We start from the raw sequence: 23,500 nt of genomic DNA on the forward strand, positions 1-23,500 counted from the left end.
CTCCACTTCGGCAGTTGCTCTTGTTGCACCGCGGGCGATTTGAGAGGTGCGTTAGCAAGCAACCGCTTGTAATTCAATCATTACACAATCTGCGTCCACGGAATATTCTATTTATTGTCTTGGCATTCCATCGCTACGGAAGCAAAATTTAGTTATATTGAAATCGTATACAAACACACTTCGTAATATTGACGTTCTAATTACATGGTGTTCTATGGACAAGATATTATGAAAAGTTAAATACCTTGTTATATCGAGGATGCATAATCATCATTTCAGATCTTCTTGGTGGCTGCTCTCCGTGACCTCGCCTAATAAAAGCATTAGGTCTGCTTCCATCCTTCCAACATAATTACGTATGAACAACTTCCTTGCGATAAAGACAAAGGCCTGGTAGAACACAGCAGTGACGTTTATCAGTCATCAGTCCAGTTCTCCCTTGCCCATGATGGCCATGCGGCTTCATACACCCAGTTTGATCCCTGTAAGGGTAACATGAATAACTTATTAAACATTCATGCAAGCAGCAACCATAAAAAGGAAAGTGAGCATACATTTTTTTGTCGGTACCGTCATTAGGCTATTATTGAAATTTCTTACTGGGGGGACGATCAGGTCATAGATCGTTGACACAAAAATCTGTCATCACAGACGGGCATTTCTAATTTACAGTATATTATTCGACTTGTGGCTCCTCTCCTCTGACTCTCAGCAGCCAGATCAAAAGCCACTCTCAATCTAAAAGAGCTGAAGCACCTCAGTTGAACGCTCGTCAATGTTTTAGACTGGTGAGAGCACAAAGAATGGACACTGCTGGGCAACTTTCATGACAGCCTGACGGCAGGCTGCCATAGACGGGCTAATTGCACAGATTCTGGCCATTGTTCAGCTTCTTCATCACATTTAAAACCTGTTTCATACATAACAGGCAACATTATGAAAGCTAGAAAAAATTCTCCAACTGCCCACATTCACGATAAAAAATTTGTGCATAACATATGAATCAAAGATGTGCATCTCAAATGAATCAAAGTCATGCAACTTGATGCAACATACTTTTATGTCACAATATATGATGCAATTAACTGCATGAAAGGCATTGCAGGTCTGAACCTATTTACCCCTGAATGAGCAGAATGACATGTTTCTGTAAACAGCGGCCACAGTGCAACATTTTTGCTCAGGACCCAAACACAGTATGTCATATACTGGCAGCAGAAAGGTGCATTAATAATGTGTGATTTCATGTAACCTTGTGTTTACAAGTTGGAATATATTTATTTAGCAATACCTTAGAGGTCAAGAGAGGCATTAAGTAAGGGGAGCATGCAGTACAATTAAAAATATAATGACAGTTGCAATACAAAACATTGGCAAGTAGAGAACAGTAGCACATTTAAGGAAGATGGCTAGGCCAACCATGAAGAAAAAGAAAGATAAGTGCTGCATAAGAACAAAAAAAAGCAAGCAAGGGAGCGAGACAAAGAAATAAAACTACATAATCACATTGCCGCATGCTGTTTTGATGAAGTGGTTCAGGAAGGTGTATAGGTATGCAAAGGGCTTTTCATGCCAAGGAACTTATAAACATAATGAAATGATGGCAACAGGAATGAGTAGTTCTTCCGTAGAGTGTTGCAGATAATAAACAGCTGCACTATGAAATGGCAAAATGCGTAAAGTGAGATTTCTATTTCTATCGTGTATGAGACCTCTGCAATTCCAGTGTACAATGAAAGCCATGGTTGTAAAATGAAAAATGTACTGATGTGTGTGAACTTAAAAATTTAAGGCGTTAGGAAACAATACGTGTTTGATGAACGGTAACCATTAGGTTACCTGTCCCTTTTTCAGTGCAGTTACAAGGAGCTTGTCCTTCTTAGAGCGCTCAAAAGAATGCTATTCCTTTGGCGTCAATGCCGGTGAGGTTTTGGGATCGACCTTTATCGCCTTCTCTGAGGCACCGGATAATCAAGAGCCAGGCGCCGAGACATGCATCTTGGGCCTTGGCATTTGGTTTAGTCTTAAGACCTGCAGAACAGCTGTCTGCAGGGCCGTCTTGGATGATGGTGGAGCAGCACTAGCTGCTGCCAGCAAGGGGGCGGACGGAGTTGCTACAGACGTGGCGCTGCTCCCTGCTGTGCCACATTGGCATAGCTTCTTTGAGGTAAGAATGAAAGCCTCTTCCTTGCTTCGAAAAATGAAATCTTCTCTTTTGCTGTGAGGGCAATCACCTCCTTCCAACAGGGACATCATTGTGGATATGCTGCATGATCCCCTCTGCAGTTTACACAGCGTGGGAGAGCGTTACAGTTTTCAGATGGATGGTCGCTGGCACTGCACTTCACGCATGTTTCTTTGCCCCTACATGATTGCCCCTCATACTGCCGGAATCTTAATATGATGCACTCCTATAGGCATTAGTTAAAGCTCTTCACACATTTTCACTTGTAGTTAGATGACCAACAAAGATGCCACATTCATTAACGAAGCACTGATTTGCCAAGTGCTTGCTAAGCAGTGATTGCTTGTGCGCCCTGAACAATCTAGAGGCTGAAATTTTTGGGTGTGTATTATTATTGCATGTTTGCAACCTAAAATTTTTTGCTTTAATTTAGGAAATCCGCTTACTGTAAATACTCAAATATGAGGAATGAATCCTGTGTCATGGTGAATATTATTATAAGCGGGCTTGACGGCAGTATACCATCATACCACATTCACACAGCGGTCACTTCAGTGAGTATGGTATATTTACTAATTTGACAGTTACCTTGTAGCGCAGGCAGTGCAGATATATAAGAAGATCCTTGGGCTCAGGGTCTTTGTACTTGCAACGACACTCCAAGCATTCTTGGCGACGCACAAATTTCACCTTGTCAAAAGCTTGCTTCTCCATCATGGCACGAAATGTCACAGACTCTGCACCTTCCAAGTAGTGATTTAGGCTTTCTGGGAAATGGCTGGTGGCAGGCTTCTCTAAGAGTTCACATCTACCCATTGTGTCACCACCACCACAGCCCTCATCTTCTGGCAAACAGCCATCTTTTTAGAAAGAAAGGAAATAGTATTAGTTAAGAGCAGGGAAGCAGAGTTCAGTTTCACTAGCAGGCAATCTTTTATCTTACATTAATGCAGGTTCCATTTATTTTGAGAAAAATAACATTGACAGTTTTTGGATATATAGCGAAACAGCTATTATTTGCTACTTTAAAGAGATGCTTGCTAAGGAACACTAGGAAAGACCAAATGATGCTCTCATCTGGAACTCATTCCCATGTTGGTGGTGCAAAACATGTTCCACTAGGCCAATTACACGCACATACAGTGCAATGATGTATCAGAAGTATTGTGCCATATTGAAACCAAGCACGGTTTTAAACCTGCTTCCATCTTTAGAGTGACAAAAAATGCTCATGTTGTATTTAAATTAAAGCCTACAAAAACTGATCTTAACACCATTTCACATTCTGCTTAGTTACTCCTGGTCATTTGCATGCATGCTACGCTTAAGAAGTTATGCCTTCATATATCGCCTGATCTCTTGATCCATGTAAGCATTGACTTTTACATCATTTTGGACTTTGTTTGGCTTAATGTTGGGTGCTCATCTGCATTACGGCAAGAAGTTTAGGTGCACACTATGGTATGAATATGGCTGTGTGCATCATACACACCACATCTGTGCAAATATTCTGGTGCCCAAAGCAGAGAAGTGACAATAGTCATGTGCCAAGTGCTACGAGGAGGGGTGGGACTGCCCAGTCATTTTGGAGCGATTTTTGGAGCAAGTAAAATTGCATTTTGGAGCAGTTTGGAGCACACAAAATTGCATTCTGGAGCAGCTTGGAGAAGACCAAATTTCATTTTGAGCAATTTAGAGCAGATAAGATGTAATTTAGAAGCAGTTTGGAGCAGGCCAACTTGAATTTTGGTGGAATAACAGAATGTGGAGTGTGGCAGCACACTTCCAAACCCTGACGGAACACAGAATAAACCAACACGAGTGCAGTGTTGCAACGTCTTAAGCTGAATTTTGAAGCAGATTACCCTGATACTGAAACTGTCTAGTGCATGAAAATTTTGGTAAATGTGCCTGTAGATTTTTTATTAGTTGTAGCAATCACAAAAGACATGCATTCTGGAATAGTGAGTCCAAAATTTCAAAAGCAGCCAGAGACATATTTATAAATACATTTTTCTTTAATGTCTCGACAGTGTTGGTAAGTGCCTGGAAATCCGCTTCACCAATAAAGGATACGGAGAAGCCAGAGTTATGAACTACTGTGGTTTATAGAAATCCATTTCCACATAACAGAAATAGTTTCACCTTGCTGCAAGCCAATCAGAATTAGGGGCGGTAGAAGCACGCTTTGTAGCTATAGCGTGGTAGAATACGGAAGAGCGGGTGGAGCGGTGGCATGGCACATGCTTCCCGGTAAAGTCAAAAGCATCAGTGCCACTGCCATTTAACAAATATATTTCCGTGCCGATGCTCATAATGATAGCAGAAAATGCTCTCAAATTATGCGGTCCAACTGACGTGGTAACCCAATTTCTAGGTCACCATATGTCACCACAGACCCAGAGAGCCGCAATCGAGCCTGGGCTGATACACATATAGTAAAACTATCCCAATCTGTTTTTATTCCAAATCCGTCATTAGCCATTCGTGATAGGTCAAAATGGCTGAGGCCTCGCCCATATGGACACAAAAGCAGATTTGAATAGTTTTATGTTATACCGGCCCTGTGGACAGAGATGCCTGCCCACTGAACCCACTGCAGCATGTGCCTCCCTAATATGTACCTCGCTCGCAATGCCCTCGGCCTACTTTTCATTGTTTTGCACCTCAACTAGGGAACGCTGTGCCACTCGGCCCACTCAACCATATTCTAGTAAAATCTAGATACAGCTGCCCTAGCCATTCTGACAGCAGCAACGACAGCCGGGACTGGCCATGCGCATGCCGACCACTTGCTGGAAGCGCCAAAAAGTCCAGCGTTACAAGCACGTAAATTATGAGAAACTATGCAGGAGGCGCAGTCATGCGGTGTGCGGAATGTGAACGGCTGTACTCTTTGTCGGAGAACGAATCCGCTAGCTGTTTGTGGCCACTGCAGGGTCACACATGCCGAAGATGTTCTGGCGCAGCGTGGCACAACTTCGGTCATTTTTCTGTGTTTGGCACAGTTTGGCAAAGGAGTCCCAACTCTGTACAAGGCATGAATTGTAGAGGTTTACTTAACTCTTTTGTTACCCTGCCTATGAAAATCGATCAATCTGATTTGACAATTTTTAGTAGATTGGGGCACCTGGAAAAATAAAACTTCGAGTGGAGGTATTGTCGAAGCTAACCTCTAGTGCTCCTAGAGGTTCAGCAGAGTGACACAAAATATGCAGTTCGGTCGACTTGGCAACGTAATTTTTAACTACCAGCAATTGTGAAGATAAACAAACTTCTCTTGGTTTGTCAGTTTTTTGATCCAACATATAGGCTGCTTTAAAGATGTCTCAAACAATGGTAGATGCTCATGAGCGCATGCTATTTTGATAATTGTGTTTGGCTAATATAAAGTAAAACTTTGTTTTCCCCAATGTGGGCTGCCTTTATGCCTCAGTGCTTCGACAGCGTATGTAAAAATTATTAGTACAAGGAATCCTTCCCATCGTGTGAGGTTTTCACTCACACAAAAGCACGCAGTCCATTTCGCACCAAGCTTCGACCAAAGCTTCCCTAGCTGTCTAATCTCTTGCATTTTAACACCACCTGCGCAAGTGCTCTTATTTATAGTGTAAAATATTGTGCAACATTCCACATTTCTGTACAGCACTGTACAGCAGCATGGGGAGGCTCCAGCGTCAATTGAATGCACACTAGTCCACCTTGCTTGCACAGAAAAATTTATCAAATGCAATAATCAATTATAAGGAGGCTACTACATGCTCCTCGACTTGACAACCATTGCTTCGTGAGCTTAAACAATTTAGTAAAGCACAAACCAGGTGCCTGCTGCAATGAGTAAAAAACAAATGCTCCCTCTACAATAGGAACTTATGCGTTTTCAAATCTTTTGGTGTGATCAGACTTAGAAAAGCTGGGAACTAGAAACCAGGTGCATGTTTTGCATATTTCCGATTATTTTAACTCTCAGTACTTACAATAAAAAAAGCAAATTATTACTTTCATTCGTGCTCCTTGAGGTGCTTCTATGAAGTTTCACAAAGGAATTATCAAAAATTGTCTGAGCAATTATTACTGTTACACATCCATTCAAACCACCATTGATCAGGCTATAAGTTCATGTATAGCAGTAGAATAAAATGTTAAGACATAAAATCAATGAAAATGAGCACAGTTTAGTGGTAACCACAGAGTTAAAGGAACATTACCTAACAAAAAATTACCAGAACATAATTTTGAGAATTCATGATCACCAGTAAGCGTCTAGAGTCTCTGCAGGAGTATGATTACCTAGGTCAATTACTCACAGGGGACCCTGATCATAGGAAGAAAATTTACAGAAGAATAAAAATGTTTTGGAGTGCCTGTGGCAGGCATTACCAAATACTAACTGGAAGGGAGCTTACCACTGTTGTTGAAAAGTGTACTATTGGATTCTACCGGTGCTAATATACGAGGCAGAAACTTGGAGGTTAACAAAGAAGCTCGAGAACAAGTTAAAGGGTCCCTGAAATGGTTCGGACAAATTTTGTAGGCGCACAGTGTACAGCTACAATAAAACATCTGCGCCACAATTTAAGTGAAGCGTCTCAAATTAAAAAAGCTACGGACAATTAGAAGTTACCCTCCTCCCTAGTCATGCTTTTCCTCCTCAACTTGTTCGCCGAGCGATCTGGGCTAAGCATCGCCTTCACTGGCTCTCTGTCATGATATGATGTCCTATCGTCTACTTCCAGTGTCTTGGAGTCAGTGCGCGAAGCCTCTTTAACCTCTCTGCTAAAACCCCAGCAAGAGCTATCCAAGCAGCGTGCGTTGAGAGCGTTCGGTGACGGCATTGAGCATGTCTGGTATTCTGGTAAACGCAGGTGATCTGGGCGTTTTGAGGGATAGGCGGAGGCCTAAATGTGAGTGGCCTGCATGATGTAGCCACCTGGTGATGCAGAGATTAACCAGGCGAACACAGATCTAATATTGCTGTAACCAAGTGTAAAACATTTTAAACGTTTTCACGATTACATTGCTGCCAAAAATTTACACCAGCAGCAAAGCAGAACACACTTGGTCATTGCTATTCTACCTCTTTGTTTGTCTGGTTGAGCTCTGTGCCACCGGGTGGCTGCACCTTGAAGGCCGCTCATGTTTGCACTTCCGCCCATCTGGCAAAATGCCCAGTCCATCTGTGTTTACCAGAATGCCAGACATGCTAAAACTCTATTGTGGCAGTAATCCTCAGGTGTAAAGTGACAGCTGCAAATGTGTAGATCCTGGCGCCGATTAGATACCGACAGCCCGATGAGCTGCAGCCACACTGCTGGCCTGTTGCTTTGTAGATGGACACAATGCCACAGCTTGACATGTTGCCGAGTGCAAGATTTGCAGCACTTAATGTAATGAGGGCAATCCATGGTGCTTGCGAAAAGAAAGCTCGAGACCAACACTGACCGCACAGATTGCGTCAACACGAAGCATGTTGCAACACAAGTAGACGACACTTGCTGGGTGCCAGAAGTGTTTCAGTGTAGTGATAAATAGTCGTGTATTCTTTCTGTTACTACTTGTTTTATATAGTAGTTCTGCGGAAACCCGCAAGGTGGAGAGAAGTAATGAATAAAGGGAAAATCAGACATCCACCCGTTCGTAGCAATTGCTACAAAGGAAACCCGTATATAGTAACGAATAAAGGGAAAATCAGACATCCACCCGTTCGTAGCAATTGCTACAAAGGAAACCCGTATGGCTTTCCTTTGTAGCAATTGCTACGAACGGGTGGATGTCTGATTTTCCCTTTATTCATTACTTCTCTCCACCTTGCGGGTTTCTGCAGAACTACTACGTCAAACATTTGCCTTTGCTTCGTGTTGTCGACAAATTCGACTTCGCCTTGCCATCTCCTAGCCGCCTGGTTAGCTCAGATGGTAGAGCGGCTGCCCCGGAAAGGCGGTGGTCCCGGGTTCGAGTCCCAGACCAGGACGAATTTTCTTCAACCCTGAGGCTTTTCTTTCGAGGAACCCGTATGGGTTTCCTTTGTAGCAATTGCTACGAACGGGTGGATGTCTGATTTTCCCTTTATTTGTTTTATAGAAACAAATTAACCAGCCTTCCGACTATTATGGCCATAAAGTTGCAAAAATTATCAATCACACAACATGGGTAGCCAATCAGATAGCTCGTCCAAGTGATGTCACGTGCGCCAGCTATGTAGCATGTAATGGGTTGCTGAAAACTCAGCGGTGCCACTACAATCGGAAGCAATGCACAAATTTAAAATCTTAGTTTAAATTACATGCTTTACAGGAGCACTTAAATGTGTCAAGGATCACAAGGACCTACCCTAATGACTCAGTACATCTGTGCAAAATCTGCAAAATCGTTTCAGGGTGCCTTTAAAGGGCCCCTCACCAGGTCTGGCCATTTTAAGGTGACAAGCGCCATGCATACAATGCATGCTAACAGTCGTGTCTGCTAAGTATTACATCGCTACGCGCCACGAAAAGAGCTGAAATTTCAAACCGAACACCGTTTGCCCTTCTGCTCACGGGCACTGCGCTCCCAGCCGGAGAGTAGACGTATATCGTGCAATTGAGTTTACGAACATCGCACTGCTGTGACATCGTTCATAGTGACACGTGACTTCGAGAATTATTCAAAGCAACATCTGTTATCTGTTTGTTATCTGTTGCTTCAATAGACGAATTAAAGTTCAGAGAAATAATAAAACACACAAACCGAATGTCTGCATATTCTTGTTTTGCTTTGCACTGCAGCAAGAGAGATGTACTACAGTTTTTTCTGCTTGTGCCCGCATTGAGCAGTCGCGCGTGCGTAGACAACGGAAGTATGTCATTTTCTACTGTGTTCTAGCGTGCAATGATGCTCCATGAACTGCTTGTGTCTGCCTTATCATAAGAAGCGAACAAATATGTTCATACCCTTATGATACGACTAATAAAGATTGGGCCCCCCCAGTTAACCCCCTTTCTTCTCATTTGTGTCTGCCTTAGTTTTATATAGCACTTGCTTAAATCCCTAGTCAGATGTTCTCTTTCACAGAGCGTAAAATCATGTGCTGTGCAAAACGACGCAACAGCTCGCGCATGACGCCATTAACAGAAGTGCGCCCCACAACAAAAAAGCAAGGAAAAAAAGAATATAAGGCAGGGCCTATGACGTATGTGTCAAGCGATCCTCAAGTTCCAGTATGTGAGAACGCAGGGAAGGAATTTCGCTTGTGGAGGCTAGACGGGGCAAGTGGAAGAGTGTCTCTCGGGACAGTGGCCCTCGCCTTCTGAAATTATGGGTTCATGGCACTGAAATATTTCTATCTTGGCTATTAATTAACCAATGTGAAAAATTGTTGAGGCAGAATGCTCCCTAGAGGGCACGTAATAACTTCCAGTGCATAAGCGAAATTTGGTGAGGGGTCTGGTGAGGGGCTCCTTAAAGGGCTGCTCACCAGGTCTGGCCATTTTGAGTTGACAAGCACAGAGCACACAATGTGCGCCAATGATCGTGTTTGCAAGGAATTACATCGCTACACGTCGCAGAAAGGTCTGAAATTTCAATCCAAACGCTGTTTTCCCTTTCCCTCGCGGCAACCGTGCTCCAAGTCGGACAGTGATGTACTCGTGTCTGCAGTGTGACGTCACTCGTGGTGACACGCAACTTCGAGAATTATTCAAGGCAACATCTGTTATTTGTGTGATCTGCTGCTTCAATTGACGAAATAAGTTTTGAGAAATAATAAAACACACAAACGGAATGTCTGTGTGTTTTTTGTTTTACTTCGCACCGAAGCAAGAGATGTACTTCTGCTTCGTCTACTGGTTCCCACGGTCATGCAATCAGGTGCGCAAAGTACCGTAACTATGCAATTTTCTACCGTGTTCAAGCGCATGATCATGCTCTGCAATCCGCTTGTTCTGCCTCAGTATTCGTGTAGCACTGAATTATACCACTAGTCATGCGTCCTTGTGCACAGTGCCCAAAATCGTGTGCTGCACGGAACGAGACAACAGCTCGCGCACAACGGCGTCAGCAAAAGTGTGCAGCGCCGCAAAAAGAAACGAGGAGAAAAAAAAAAATGAAGGCGGGGCCCGTGACGTATGCGTCACATGATCCTTGACATCCGGTATGGGAGAACGCAGGGAAGGAATTTCGCTTGCAGAGGCTAAATGGGGCAAGTGGAGAGAGTGTCTCACTTGGCAGTGGAGCCCGCCTGCTGAAATCATCAGTTTGCGGCACTGAAACATTTCTATCTCGGCTATTAATGAGCCGACTTGAATAATTTTTGAGGCAGACCGCCCCTTAAAGGACATGTAACAACTTCCAGCGTGTAACCAACATTTGCTATGGGGCCTGGTGAGGGGCCCATAGCAAATGTGGTAACTTTATGAGATAAGAAGACAGCGGTGTGGATTAGAGAGCAAACGGGGTTAGCCGATATTGTAGTTGACATAAAGAGAAAAAAAAAAAGAAAAGAAAGAAAAATGGAGCTGGGCAGGCCATGTAATGCGTAGGGCAGATAACCAGAGGGCCACTAGCGTTACAGAACAGGTGCCAAGGGAATGGAAGCGCCGCTAAGGACGGCAGAAAATTAGGTAGGGTGATGGTATCAGGAATTTGCAGGCGCCAGTTGGAATCAAATAGAGCAAGAAAGGGTAATTAGAGATCACTGGGAGAGACCTTCGTCCTGGCAGTGGACATAAAAGTAGGTTGACGACGATGATGAGCCTTTCGATTTAACTAAAGCCAGTGTCAAAGCTATAAAATAAAGAGCGTTTCCAAGATTGGAATACTGTTTATATAGATGTTTTACATCCCTATGAAGGAAAAAGTTCTGTGCCATTAATGATCTTGTGTTTCAGCTCTCCTCTTCTGTAACAGCCATGTAAGAGCCCTGTGCTCTGCCTGGCTCTACTTAAACCACGAAAGTGAACACACAGCGAGACGCAGTACTAATGATATGATGGGCAGTATCACCAGTTTTCATTAGAATCAATGGGTTGTTGTACACACGTTTTTATGCATCTTTGGTGAGGCCATAATAATGAATCTGAATTATTCAGAAATGTGATTTATTAAGACTTGAATTATCAAGCTTTGACTAGACTTAACAAATCAACAGCAGCATGATCCATAGCAAACACCTGTAATACAAAATTAGTTATAAAATCAGGGCTGCTGCAAGGGTATGATGTAGGACCACCTTTGTCTAGTACCTGCACCAATAAAGCTGCTTGATTGACATTAAATAAGGAAATTTATTTATGCACCTGCAACATGGTATTAGTCTTTCCTAGCACATCCCATGAGGCCATTAGCACCTTACCACCTGTGGGCATCAATTGCTATACTGGTTTGCCAGGAAGATAAATTTCATTACTATATAAAATAAACACTGTTTTCATTGTGTGTACAAGTACTAAAATACTAACTAATTTGTTTTCACACTGGTGACTACTGACAATGTTTTTGTCCTCTGGTAATGTTGGCAAAAAGTAAAAAACACCTGGACCTGAACCTGGATGCACTGTGTTGGAGCATGCATGCTAATTTGCTAGCAAAGCATTTCTCAGTCTGCACCTATTTGTGTGCTCTGTAATCCCTATGCAGTGCAACAATTAGGAAAATGGTACAAGAAGTCGTAGAGAGTCTATGCTAATATTTAGGATAATTTACAACGTAACGCCTTTAGCAACAACTTTAACGGGATGCTTGTACAGACACTACCTTTCCAGTAACGTTTAGAACAAGACTGTTACATTAAGCCCTTTACAATGCAGAGGAAAGTATGTTTTTTTTCTTTCAGTGCACAAATTATGGCATGAAACTTGCACTATGTGCCCATTAAGTTTCTTTAGTTTAAAATTCACAGAAACCTAATTCACAAAGTCTTGAGTATTATGCATGCAACTTGATTATGCTGCTATTCATCCGAGTTGCTTTGCTTGAAAGTGTTATTCAACATAATAAATACAATTTCTTGAAAATCTCATGTGCCTCATGACAATGCAACTTGATCTATGTTTGCCTCTGAATACAAACAGAATTGCCTATGTTAGTTGTGTACATAGTAGCTCAAATTGAATGTGATATCATGATTACACCTAAATGGAGCAACAAGAGCCAAGGCACAGTGCCAGGCCAGTAATGAATGAATCTCGTGTTTTCAGTGGCAAACAAAAACTTGAAATTTTGTTCATTGAATTACAGAAGTCCTTGTTATAATTCAATGGGTTATAACAAAGTATAATCATAATTTCCCTTGTAATTCCCCTAGAAATCCACGCATTTAAAACCCCATTTTAAAGAAGTGAAAATTTTGATAAGACATACCGAATATTTCTCATTTCAGACAAGATTTTCTGATAATTTTGTGCGGATTAAGCTGCAACCCGGAGGCATGCAATTCTGTTTGTAAGTTGTCTGAATCAGCAGTTCAAATCGCCTGGTAACGTGCCAATCTGGCCACACTGCTGTGTGGGCACCGTAGCCGGGTTGCACTCTACCGTTGTTGCCTTATAATGTACACTGGTCAATGCAGCCTTAGTCAAAGGAGTGTATGGCTTTCGTAACAAAGGTAGATGCACTATACATGCTGCGCCTTCTAACCATGGCTGTAATAATCCGTTGTACAAGCCCAGCCCAGGGAATTTGACAACAATCCACTTAGTGGCTCGTTATAGTCTCATGTTCTTGGTGAACACTCAGCTTAGCTTATCTGCACCTTGAACGTGCTGGTGAAGTGCTGCTATAGTTTCTGATTGAGTGCAATGCCACAGTCAGTGGACACCAGCGTAAAACACATTTTTGTTGTTTACAAGCGTCCACTTGTGTACGGCGATGATTGTTGTACGAAATCAAAGGCTTGCAGCACCCTGCTGGCATACTCACAAAACAGTGCAAGACTTATTGTGCCACTACATGAGCACACATGGCAACGGTGAAGATGGATGAGCATTGACAGCTGCATTAGAGGAAGGTCATCTCACTGACGAAGAAGTTGCGAAAATCTGTCACAGTCCTTCAGTGGTGCCCAGATAGATTTTGCGTCGGGTTACCGAGTGGTAACTAACAAGACAGCTTTGCCTTTCCTGGCTGCCAATATAGGACATGAATGCAGACAATTGTTATAATGAAATGTGGTCCCCCTTCAACTTTGTTAATAGCAAGGTATTAATGTAATTTTAAAAATGTTAAATAATTGATCATCACTGGTCCTTGCTACCTTGCTATCAACTTTGTTAATAGTAAGGTATTAGTGTAATTTTTGAAAGGTTAAATAACTGATCATCACTAACTAGTTAGCTAGCATAAGAAATACTGGTGACTTCTCTACATGACTGCTGGAAACATACAATTGGTTTCAAAAAGAAGGCCTCAGTATATATAGTCGGACCTCGATATAACAAAATTTGCAATCTAAGAAACTATTTTCATTTCCCAGTCTTAGTTTAACTGAAAAGAGTATACTTTCTTATGCAAGTTTGATGTAATTTCGTGATATGGTTTCAATTTAATGACGTTTTCAGCCATTTCAAGCATGTACTTGGAGGTGGTATGGCTAGCAAATCTCAAAAATCTATAAAAATGTCGGCTGAGGTAAACCTTATTTCAAGCATTCCTCCTGTATGAAAAGTTTAAGCAGTAAAAACTCTGCCAAAGCCTACACGCCAGGACGCAGTAGGCAGGAAACACCACTGTGCCATTTGTCACGTTGGTAAACAACTTGTGGAGGCCACAGGGCAGTTTGGAGCGCTCAGAGAAATACGAGAGCTGACAATTCTTTGTGTGCAAGGGAGATGAGGAGGGAGTGAACACGTGGTAACGTGATCAAGCAGGCACTAGGGGGAAACGGGAGGGAGGCAGGAGACGCATTCCTATATGCCCTCTCCTCCAAGCTCTCCTCCTCAGGCACTTCCATACGCGGGCCACAGCAATGCACTGCATTTTCGAGGTATTCTGCAGGAGGTGCAAAGGCCGAGTCGAGATGGTTGGTGCCTTGATGCGCATTGTGTTCCTGTGCATTTAGTGTTAGCAGTCACATAATCTCAAGTTTACGAGACATGGTGCAAAGCGTTTGCTCGAGCTGTGACAGTGAGTTGTGGTCATCAGGTGAAATCTGTGCATGTTTAGCCCGAGCGCTTGTGACATTGATAAAACAATGCACCTTACTTCGTGCAGTTGTCTCTTTGATATCACCAGCAATGCTCTGCCTTCCTGGAGAAACTAACTTCTAAGCTTTTTTTTTTTGCTCAGGACAAATACTGTATCTTTTTACACTGTTGCTTTTAATTTGCTAATGTAATGAGCCACATCAATGCATTGCTCTCGGATCTGCATCGCCACGCGCTAGAGCTCATAACCCCGCTATTATGGCCCGACCTTCCTGCGATTTATTTTTAAGTGCTTACTGACAAGATACTATCCCCCTGGAATGCTCTGGGAATTTGTGAGGCAGTTTTTAATGCTGAAACATGAAAACCTCAAATTAACGAAAGTCACAATTTAACAAAGTTCTTTTGCTGCAAGTGCAACTTTGCTATCGACAATATTGTGACGCTCTTACGTGCATAGTGGGTTCACGCCTCAACAAAAAGTATGCGGGGGCACTGAAGAGTGGTGAACGAAGAAGACGACGGGTGGCTGGCTAGCTGAATCTCGACAGGCGCTCAGCTGATCAAGGCCATCGCATCTAACGCTACCCTGCTTCAAAGTAACGCCTTTTGTGAGCGTAACAATATCAATGTTTGGCTGTCTATATTTTTTAAAACTTGGTGCGTGTTTGCAGCACCCTGTAAGTAACATGTGCTTCAAGCAGAGCAAAACAATAAAACATGTATGAAAGCACTACTAGTCAATACCCAAGATACAGTCGCCGACTGATTTTTCGGACTCCAAAAATTCGGACATGGTCGATTATTTGGTCTGCTTCGCAGCACTGCCATTCTCCCCATAGATCATAATGTATAACAACTGCCGAAAGTTCGGACACCTTGCAACCTCTCGTCTGATTTTTTTGGACGCTCCTTGAGCCAACTCGATCAAGAGCACTATGCACAGACTCTGGCCGGTGCACGGTTCGACTTGCTGGATGCCATTTTTGTTTTGAACAGAGCCTCCTTGCTGCCCCACGAAGTGGCGCTACTGCAAATCCCCGCTCATCATCATCGTTTCTGCCTGGTTCGTGGCTACAGCAGTTCCGCTCTCAGCCTAGCAAGCCATGTCAAGACAATCCAGCAGCTGATTTGTTTCTTTCTTCGTGCACGACGCTGCGAGAGGCGACGTTTTTCGTTTGTACGACTGGTGTCGGCGTGACGGTGCAATGAGGTTTGTTTTGTGTGCTGTGTCGAGGTTGCGGTGATCTAACGCGGCATACGGAAACATCACGTCTAGTGTCTAATGGCGCTGACTGTGCCCGCGCAGACTGCGCTGGGGAATGCCGGCCAGCGGGTGCCGGGAGGCCTAGGATTTGTCGCCTTCCGATGTGCTCCCTACTGCCGCCGAAAATGTTCTGCTGCGACCTGTGCAGTGGTTGCATTGCGATTCCGGACACCATCTTATTTGACAGTTTTACAGGCGCTGACACTGCTGTACTGACATGCGCAGAACTCCACGACGGTGAGATCATTCGTCAGGTTTCTGTTGCACCGCCGGACGATGAGACTCCCATTCGAAAGATGACGCACCATGTGCTACGCTGCCGTCGCCTGTGGAGCGTGTTCAAGCAGTGACTGTGCTTTCAGCCGCCTATAGTGACCGTACGACCCTCTCCGAGATTCAGGCTTATCTGATTGCGTGTAAACGGAAGTGTGCAACGGCGCATTCACGATTTCTTCAAGCCTACTGCGGAGCCCGAATAAGTGCGTGGAAATAAAGGATTTCTTTTTTTTCAGGGAGTCTACCAAGTTGACAATTCGATATTCCCTGTATTTTCCAGGTTCTCCCTGAGCACCTTTTCAAAATTCCCTGAATGAGCCAGAATTTTGTTTTATGTCAGGACAGGCTGACACCATGTTGCCCGATGCTGTCACTCTCAAATAAGCATGTCGAAAAAAAAAAAAAAAAAAAAAAAAAGACTTAATCCAGTTTGAATAGTAAGGAGTAATATCTATTTTATTTAAAAAGAAAACAGAAGGAAGGTGTTAGTGCAATGCACAGCGAGAGAAATGGTAAAACTCATTCCAAATTGAGTCGAACATTTTCAAATACGAATGAAAAGGAGATGCATACATAAGTAAATATTTTTGAATATGAGCCATTTCTATCAACTGATAGCAAGCTCATCGGTATGAGGCCTGAACTTTGTCACAACTAAGATTCTCTCTCAGCAGCTGGGAAGTCAACCTCAACTGTCCTGACATACCGTATTTACACGATTGTAAGTCGACCCCTTTTTTTAAATTTGAAAGTCTGAAGTTGGGGGTAGACTTACAATCGAAACCGAAACATGGCCCCGCCAAAAGAAAGCGATACCAACGGGAGCTACAACGTAGTTAGAATTTTATGTTTGCTCTATGGCCCTACTCGTATCTTTTCGCTATCCCGCATGTTTGTTCGCTTTTCGGAAGGGTTTTTCAACATTTTTGAGAGTTTTACAGTGCATGCAACACTCATGGGGGGGTGTCGATAGTTGATGGAAGCGCCGCTGTTCCCATTTGCGGCGGCACCCTCAGAACGGCGGCGCTTGCGGGGAGTATCGGTAGTTCATTAAAGAGCAGACACCGCTCGCTGGTTTCTTTTTCTCTGTTTGAAGGCATTGGTATTGGCATGGTATTGGTTTGACGCGTTCCACTTGACTGCCGGCTACGTGCTACTTCTATGCTTCCCCAGTCGTCATGAGTGCTCCAGGCCCACTAATCGTTCGGCACTCGTTCACAGCAGCGTTCAAGAGGGCTGCCATCCTTTACGCCGAAGAAACAAATCACTGCACAGCGGGCCGCAATTTCGATTTTTCTAAACGGGTGGTGCGAGAGTGGCGACTGCAGCGAAGCGAAATTTTCACCTGTGACGACAAGTGAGAAATTTCCCACGTGCCAAAGTCTGGACGCTTTCCGGAGCTGTAGGCTAAGCTTGCGGCATACGTCACTCAAATGCGTGATCGGTCCCTGCCAGTGAAGTGCGACGTGGTCATGAAACAAGCCCGGACCTTCGCCTTTTAAGGACCTGCTCCGCCGTGAGTACAACGAGTGGCTGGCGGCAGAAGACTGCGAAATTACGCCAACCGGACCTGTCAAAAGAGCCTCCCTGACGGCTGCGTGTGGTTGGGTGCATTTGGCGTGGGCTGCTGTTCTGCAAGATGTCCTGGTGCAGTCGTTTGCCAAATTTGAAATTTCGCTGGACCACGACGCGCTGTGGGACCGCAGCAACGATGACGATGGCAGCACTAGTGAAGACGAGTAGCCCAGTGACCATGTCAGCTACTAATAAATTTTCGTTATCGAATGCGCCCTCGGGTATGCTCTCTTATTTTTTTTTTTTTTCGGTCACGCGATATGTGGGGGGTCGACTTACATTCGAGTCGACTTACAGTCGTGTAAATACAGTACTCTCAGCCTGTACACAACATCTCAGTATTGGGTTTCACTGCTTTAAAGAGTTTATTTTGGTTTGGATGAGGGACACCTGCATCTCGGCTTCAGCTAACACTTTGTTTTTTGAGCGCAAGCTACTTCCAAGAGGTGGTGGCACACTTCTTTCCCGTTAATTCCTCACTGCGTCGGCTCTTTTTGTTTTCACCTCCTTTCTGCCACACGTTCACCCCATGGATCATTTGAAGCATCCTCTTGGTCAGTTGTACAGTCAACGTCCGATTTTTCGGACTCCCTAGGGGCCGCAAGAACATCCGAAAAATTGGGTAGTGCGAAAAAAGAATAAATGCATATCTTTAAATGCCCTTAAGGGCTAAAATTGCCACAGACACATCCGAAAAAGCTCCTAAGGCCTGCCAGTACACTTATTAGGCATATCGATGCTTGTACTGTGACAGGAGACGGGGGTGCACGCGTGTATAATTAATACATACTGTCCAGTGACAATTGCCCCTTCCCACGCTTATGCTTCCCCGCTTAACACTGCTGATGAGGCGAAGCTAACTTTTGAAGACTGGCATTACGCAGCGTGTTGTGCTCTGCGAGCTTCGTAGCCAATCGCGAGGATTACAAAGGCGGAGTCGGTGCCATTGCTGACAGCAGCGAATTCTTTCAATGAAAAACACAGCACCGCACGGCAAGAAGCTTAACAGCGAACATAGAAGCAGCTAGGCCTAACGTTGCCGCGGCGGTGGCCACGGTTGCCAGCGGATCTGTGTGCGAGAGTGCCGGTTCGAGGCGGCGAGATAATCAAAATGGTGGCGGTGGTGGCTTTGAATAATGCCATTTCAAACCTGCAGTCAGGGCAATATACATTGACTATATAGAGTACATGGTGGTGCCGCAAAGCTGTGCGAATTATCGGGCATGTCTGAAAAATTGGGTGTCTAGAAAATCGGTCGTTAACTACTCTGGCAATACCTCGTGCCGATGACACGGCGTCAATGACGATTCGTTGGGATTCCTGTTACTGGAGCCAGCATTAACACGACTTTCGTTCCTTTTCAATAAAGTTACAGCTAATTTTCCCTGATAGAAGCACAAATTTCCCGAGTTTTCCCTGAGTATTTCCAGACTATTCAAATTCCCTGTGATTTCCCGGTTTTCCCGGTTGGTAGACGCCCTGTTTTTTTTTTTTCTTAATCTGATTTTTCGGACACCTGTTTATTCGGACATTTCTGGAGTCCCCGTGAGGTCCGATTAAATGGTTGGCGACTGTATATCCCATAAGCCACCAGCAGCACCACATGAGGTGTAGGTTGGAAACCTTCCCTACTAATAGTAATGGGTAAGCTTCCCCTAGTACAGTTTTCTTGAAGCTCTGGAAGTTAAACTACCGTATTTACTCGCATAATGATCGCACTTGTGTAATGATCGCACCCCTGAATTTTGTTGTCAAAATTCTATTTTTTTTCTTTGCCGTGTAATGATTGCACCCTGAACTTGTCGCAGCGATATGTCGTGTGCCAAGTCTAGCTAATGATGATCGTGCTTACCATCTGTCAAATGCTACACGAACGACTCTTGAAGACATACCAAGCGGTCTGCACGTACCCAACATTTCATTCCTTTCATCACTTTCCGCACTTCCATGAAAAAAAAAAAAAAAAACTACACCCAAACTTGCCTCAGCTTTATTATTTGTAGGCTTCATAATGGTTTTGGTCAACAACAACATAAAAGGCGCCTTTCGATTCTTCTCGTCTGCACTCGTGGGCATGCAACAAATAGCGAGCTGCAATGATAGTGGCCACGTTTACACTGATACGTTAGAAGTGTACTCTATTCATACACCGACGCTTGTAACGCAGCTAAGATATTTGCCCACCCTTAGCGGAAACGTGCCATATTAGGATAGCAGTGAAGACAAATGCTGCAGTTTCAGCAGCATGCCCGCCATGTGTTTTTATGTCACTGGCAGCTAAGTGCACCCATCTGTTTCTGTCCCCTCAAAGTGGACATGGCTACGTTATTGTCGCAAACTTGCCGATGTTAACAGTATTATTCATTACTGATACGGAAGAAACGGTTTCAATGCACGTAATGTACTCACGAGAAGAAAAATAATCGCATTTGGCGCTTTCGGCTTGCTCCACCGGCCACCATTTTTGTTTTGGTGCCCCACACTGACAGCGGCAGTTACCTGCTTGTTGACCCATTCTCATCCCGCAGCAAACGCGGGATGAAAAAAGAAAATGTTTCTTTTCGCGGGAAATTTAACCTGTATAATGATTGCACCCCTGAATTTGCGTCAATTTCTTCGACAAAAAAGTGTGATCATTATGCAAGTAAATACGGTATCGATTTGAAAGTACTGAAGATAGACATGCACTCTGGAAGGCAAAGGTTTTACAGTTACACTTCAGAACTGCTTAAAGACATTAAAATGTGTTACATGTCCATCTGCTCCGGGGTCACTTCTTATACTAATGCAAAGGATCATGCAAAAATTTCTTTTTACCTGAAGTCAAATCCATTTCAGGGCCCAGCCACTTTTTAAGGTTATGTACTTCCAAAAGGTCCTCCACCAACTGAAAATTACATCACAAAATGTCATAAAGTGCCACAGAATGTGATCTAAAAAATACAGTTCTCTTGACATGATCGCTAGCAATACCTGTTCTTTTGTTTTCTCTGTGAGACCACCTTTAGCTTTTTGAGATCCAAAAACTGTGTGATTGTAGAGCGGATCATTAACAATTGGGTAACCTGCAAGAATAAAATCAATCAAAGCAATAAATGTGTGAAAGGTGCAACAACACATGCCTGTCTATACTTTCAACTACCCATTGTCCTCAATGTGCCAAATCTCACCTATGAACAACTCAGTGGTCACCCATTTTATTTTTCTTTGTCTGCCAATTTTAACTTTTATTTGACACATATAAAGCTTTGTGCTTTGGATTACCTCCCTGTCATGCACACACACTATAAGGATCTGACAAACAAAAATCTGAGCTTTCAGTGCATTGTATTTACCAGAAGAATGTAATAATCACGTAATGTCTGTAACAGGGAGAAACAAAATCTGGGAACAGACCTGCTGGTACTGCCCATCAAAAATATTGCCTCAGGATAGTTTGGCACTACTGCAACAAAAATAAAGACAAAAAGCACTCCCCAAACATGGGCTTGCACAAAAACACGCCCTGCACAATCAGAGAATCTGTGAAAAAATGGCAACCTGTCAGTGCAGAAGCTTTATGGAGGAGCAACCTGCATTCCAAATACATTAGTATTAACCTGTATAATTAATCTTGTTCTTTTTCGTACTACAAGCATTCAGCTTCAGGAAAATTTGTAACTGCTTGTTCTTTTTATATGTACCCAAACAGGATAGTATTGCAATCATTGCTATTACTACTTCGCTTCTGCAATTGGTGTAGGGTTGCCACTTGGCCTGTTTTCCACTAGTGCAGATGGTTCTTTCCTCACAGTGCCAGCTGCTGGTTCAACCCTTACACATGCCATTTGTTGGTCTCATGGTTCTCCCTAAATCGAAACATTACTTGCGTTGCGAGTGTTCTGTCAGGCATTCATACATGCCAAGCAACTGAATTGTTGCAACCAGATTACTGTTCGGTGACATGAAACTGTTGTGCTATCCGAGGCTGCGAGACTGCGCAGCCCGGCCTGTCCTTTCACATTTTTCTCCTGAGCTTTCTCTTATGAGTCCTAGCGCAACTTATGTTTCTCTCCGATACATCTTCTCAGCAGCCATCTGCTGTTGGTGCTTATCACATCAGCTGGCACGAGCGGTTTGAGCTGCGAGAGCCAAATGGGTGCAAATTGTTCTTTCACCTGCCTCTCAATAAATTTTAATCAAACAATGTTTGTACTCAACGTTTTACAACATTATATTGTTTTTATTTGGTTTTATATTTTTGCATACAATACTTCTTGCAGAAAACACACCTCCTCCCCTTCTCAGTGCCGTTTTTTTTTTCCTAAGCAAAGGGAGCAATTCTAAACTTATGCAGCTCTAGGGATGACCAGCCAATAAAGTCAACGCATGTATCTTTACTTGCCCAAATACTGCAGGTGCACACGAATTTGATGCATGCGGCCGGTGAATGGCTTGCCTGAGGCAGAGAAAAATAATTACATACTTTCATTACTGCAGTCAAATTCCACTTGAGCAACCTTAAATTCTACAATAGCCAACTATGAGTCGTAACTTAGAAGTTGCACAGGTAAACACAACACCAGTAACATTTCCCACAAGTAATCGCAGCTACCATGCCAGCCTTGTAAACAAAGGCTCTCTGTACAATCCTTTACAGGAGTTTACACTCATGGGCTACTACAGGTTTTCCTGCTCACTTTAATACAAGTGCCACGGAAATAATGTGGGTGCCAGACTATGTAATGCAAGTGCCAAACAATTAATCCTGGCATCATTGCATTTGTTAACGTCAGTGCTAGCACAAATAGGTTGCGTGGTATGGTCGGATACAACTTAAGTCTGCAGTGAAGCCCTGCCCACGCCCTCATAATTGCCGGCCACTGTTCTTCCACGAGGCTGCATATAGTTCGTACTTCAAACTTTCCCTGTTACCTAAATAAGGCGGTAACCACAAAAATGAAATGATAAGCATCTAATTTTGTACCTTTTCACTCGTCTATTATAGCGGAATGGCAAAAGCCTAATTCTTTATTGAACTGGAATAAAATGCTTGCTTCGCTGCAACTATTTATTGTCAAGTTTCACTTCAGTTGGCAGTGAAGTTTCATGAGTAAAACTGGTTCAGCAATAAAATGAACTGTATCGCAGACTTTTGAAGAGTGAAATGCTCAGAGTTTGTCCATGTCTGTTGCACATTTCATCGCTCCCGTTGATGAAAAGACTCTTCAAGAACAGCAGACGCTCCGGAGGTATCAAGTACGACGCCATTTTAAAAATGTCGCATGACGATTTTGTTTGCTTCTGTGATTGGCTGGCGGACTAACACAACCCCACACGGTTTGTGCACCTTGGTTGCCGACTGCCGTTTTTTCAACTTATATCCTACTATAGTGAATTTAGTCCAAGCGCCTGCAGCTTCAACCCAAGTGCCAGTCAATTTAATCCATGCAAAAAAAAAAAAAAAAAAAAAAGAACATCAGGACTGCGAATCAAAATGGCTGAAACACTGATATACAGTTTCAGGAAGATGACCCCACTAAATTTTGTGGTCGCTGCCAACCTTTATCAAATAAATGACTACGGTATTGCGCATAGAAATAAATGCGACGTAATGACCGACCTTATTGGTGTAAAGTGGTAAGAGTTTTAAAAAGTGATTAATTTACATGTTTAGAGACTGAATAAAGGCTAAAAGCACATCTGGTTAGAACTTTACTGAACAATTGAGCAGCTGTCAGTTTAATTATTCATTGGTATCACAGAATTTTGGCTAATCATGTGTGCAGCTGTTTGCATTCTGGGACAAATTTACTGTTGTCTGCTAGCTGACGGCTTTCGGGACTTTCTTGCAGATGCATCAAAAATCATCTGCTGGGCTGGAAAAGCGGGATGGTGTAAGATGCCTTCACACTTCAGACCAGGAAAAAAACTTAAAACTACAAATTAAAAGGTTCCTTCTTTTTATTTTGTATTAATTACGCAAAAAAATTTATACAACCCTGCCTTTCCGTTTGCACATTGCAGAAAAGACAAGCAACCACATTTACGCATAAGACTCTTTACCCAACCAACTCAGCACTGTCTTTTTTTATAACTGCA

The 23,500-nt window shown here is 43.3% G+C and overlaps 1 protein-coding gene across 1 annotated transcript in view; it reads right to left on the reverse strand.

Annotated features, from left to right (window-relative positions):
• Positions 1-396: 396 nt before the first annotated feature.
• The window catches only part of LOC126545812 (pseudouridylate synthase RPUSD2-like), a 55,394-nt gene continuing 32,290 nt past the window's right edge, over positions 397-23,500 (reverse strand). The window contains exons 9-13 of the mRNA XM_050193819.3: positions 21,804-21,857; positions 20,393-20,484; positions 20,237-20,306; positions 2,774-3,045; positions 397-482 (exon numbers count right to left, since the gene is read on the reverse strand). Of these exons, the coding sequence (XP_050049776.1) occupies positions 417-482; positions 2,774-3,045; positions 20,237-20,306; positions 20,393-20,484; positions 21,804-21,857 (554 nt within the window). The 3' untranslated portion in view covers positions 397-416. The remainder of the gene's footprint in view (positions 483-2,773; positions 3,046-20,236; positions 20,307-20,392; positions 20,485-21,803; positions 21,858-23,500) is intronic.

The sequence above is a fragment of the Dermacentor andersoni genome, chromosome 1 (assembly GCF_023375885.2).
Source record: "Dermacentor andersoni chromosome 1, qqDerAnde1_hic_scaffold, whole genome shotgun sequence".
NCBI lineage: Eukaryota > Metazoa > Arthropoda > Arachnida > Ixodida > Ixodidae > Dermacentor > Dermacentor andersoni.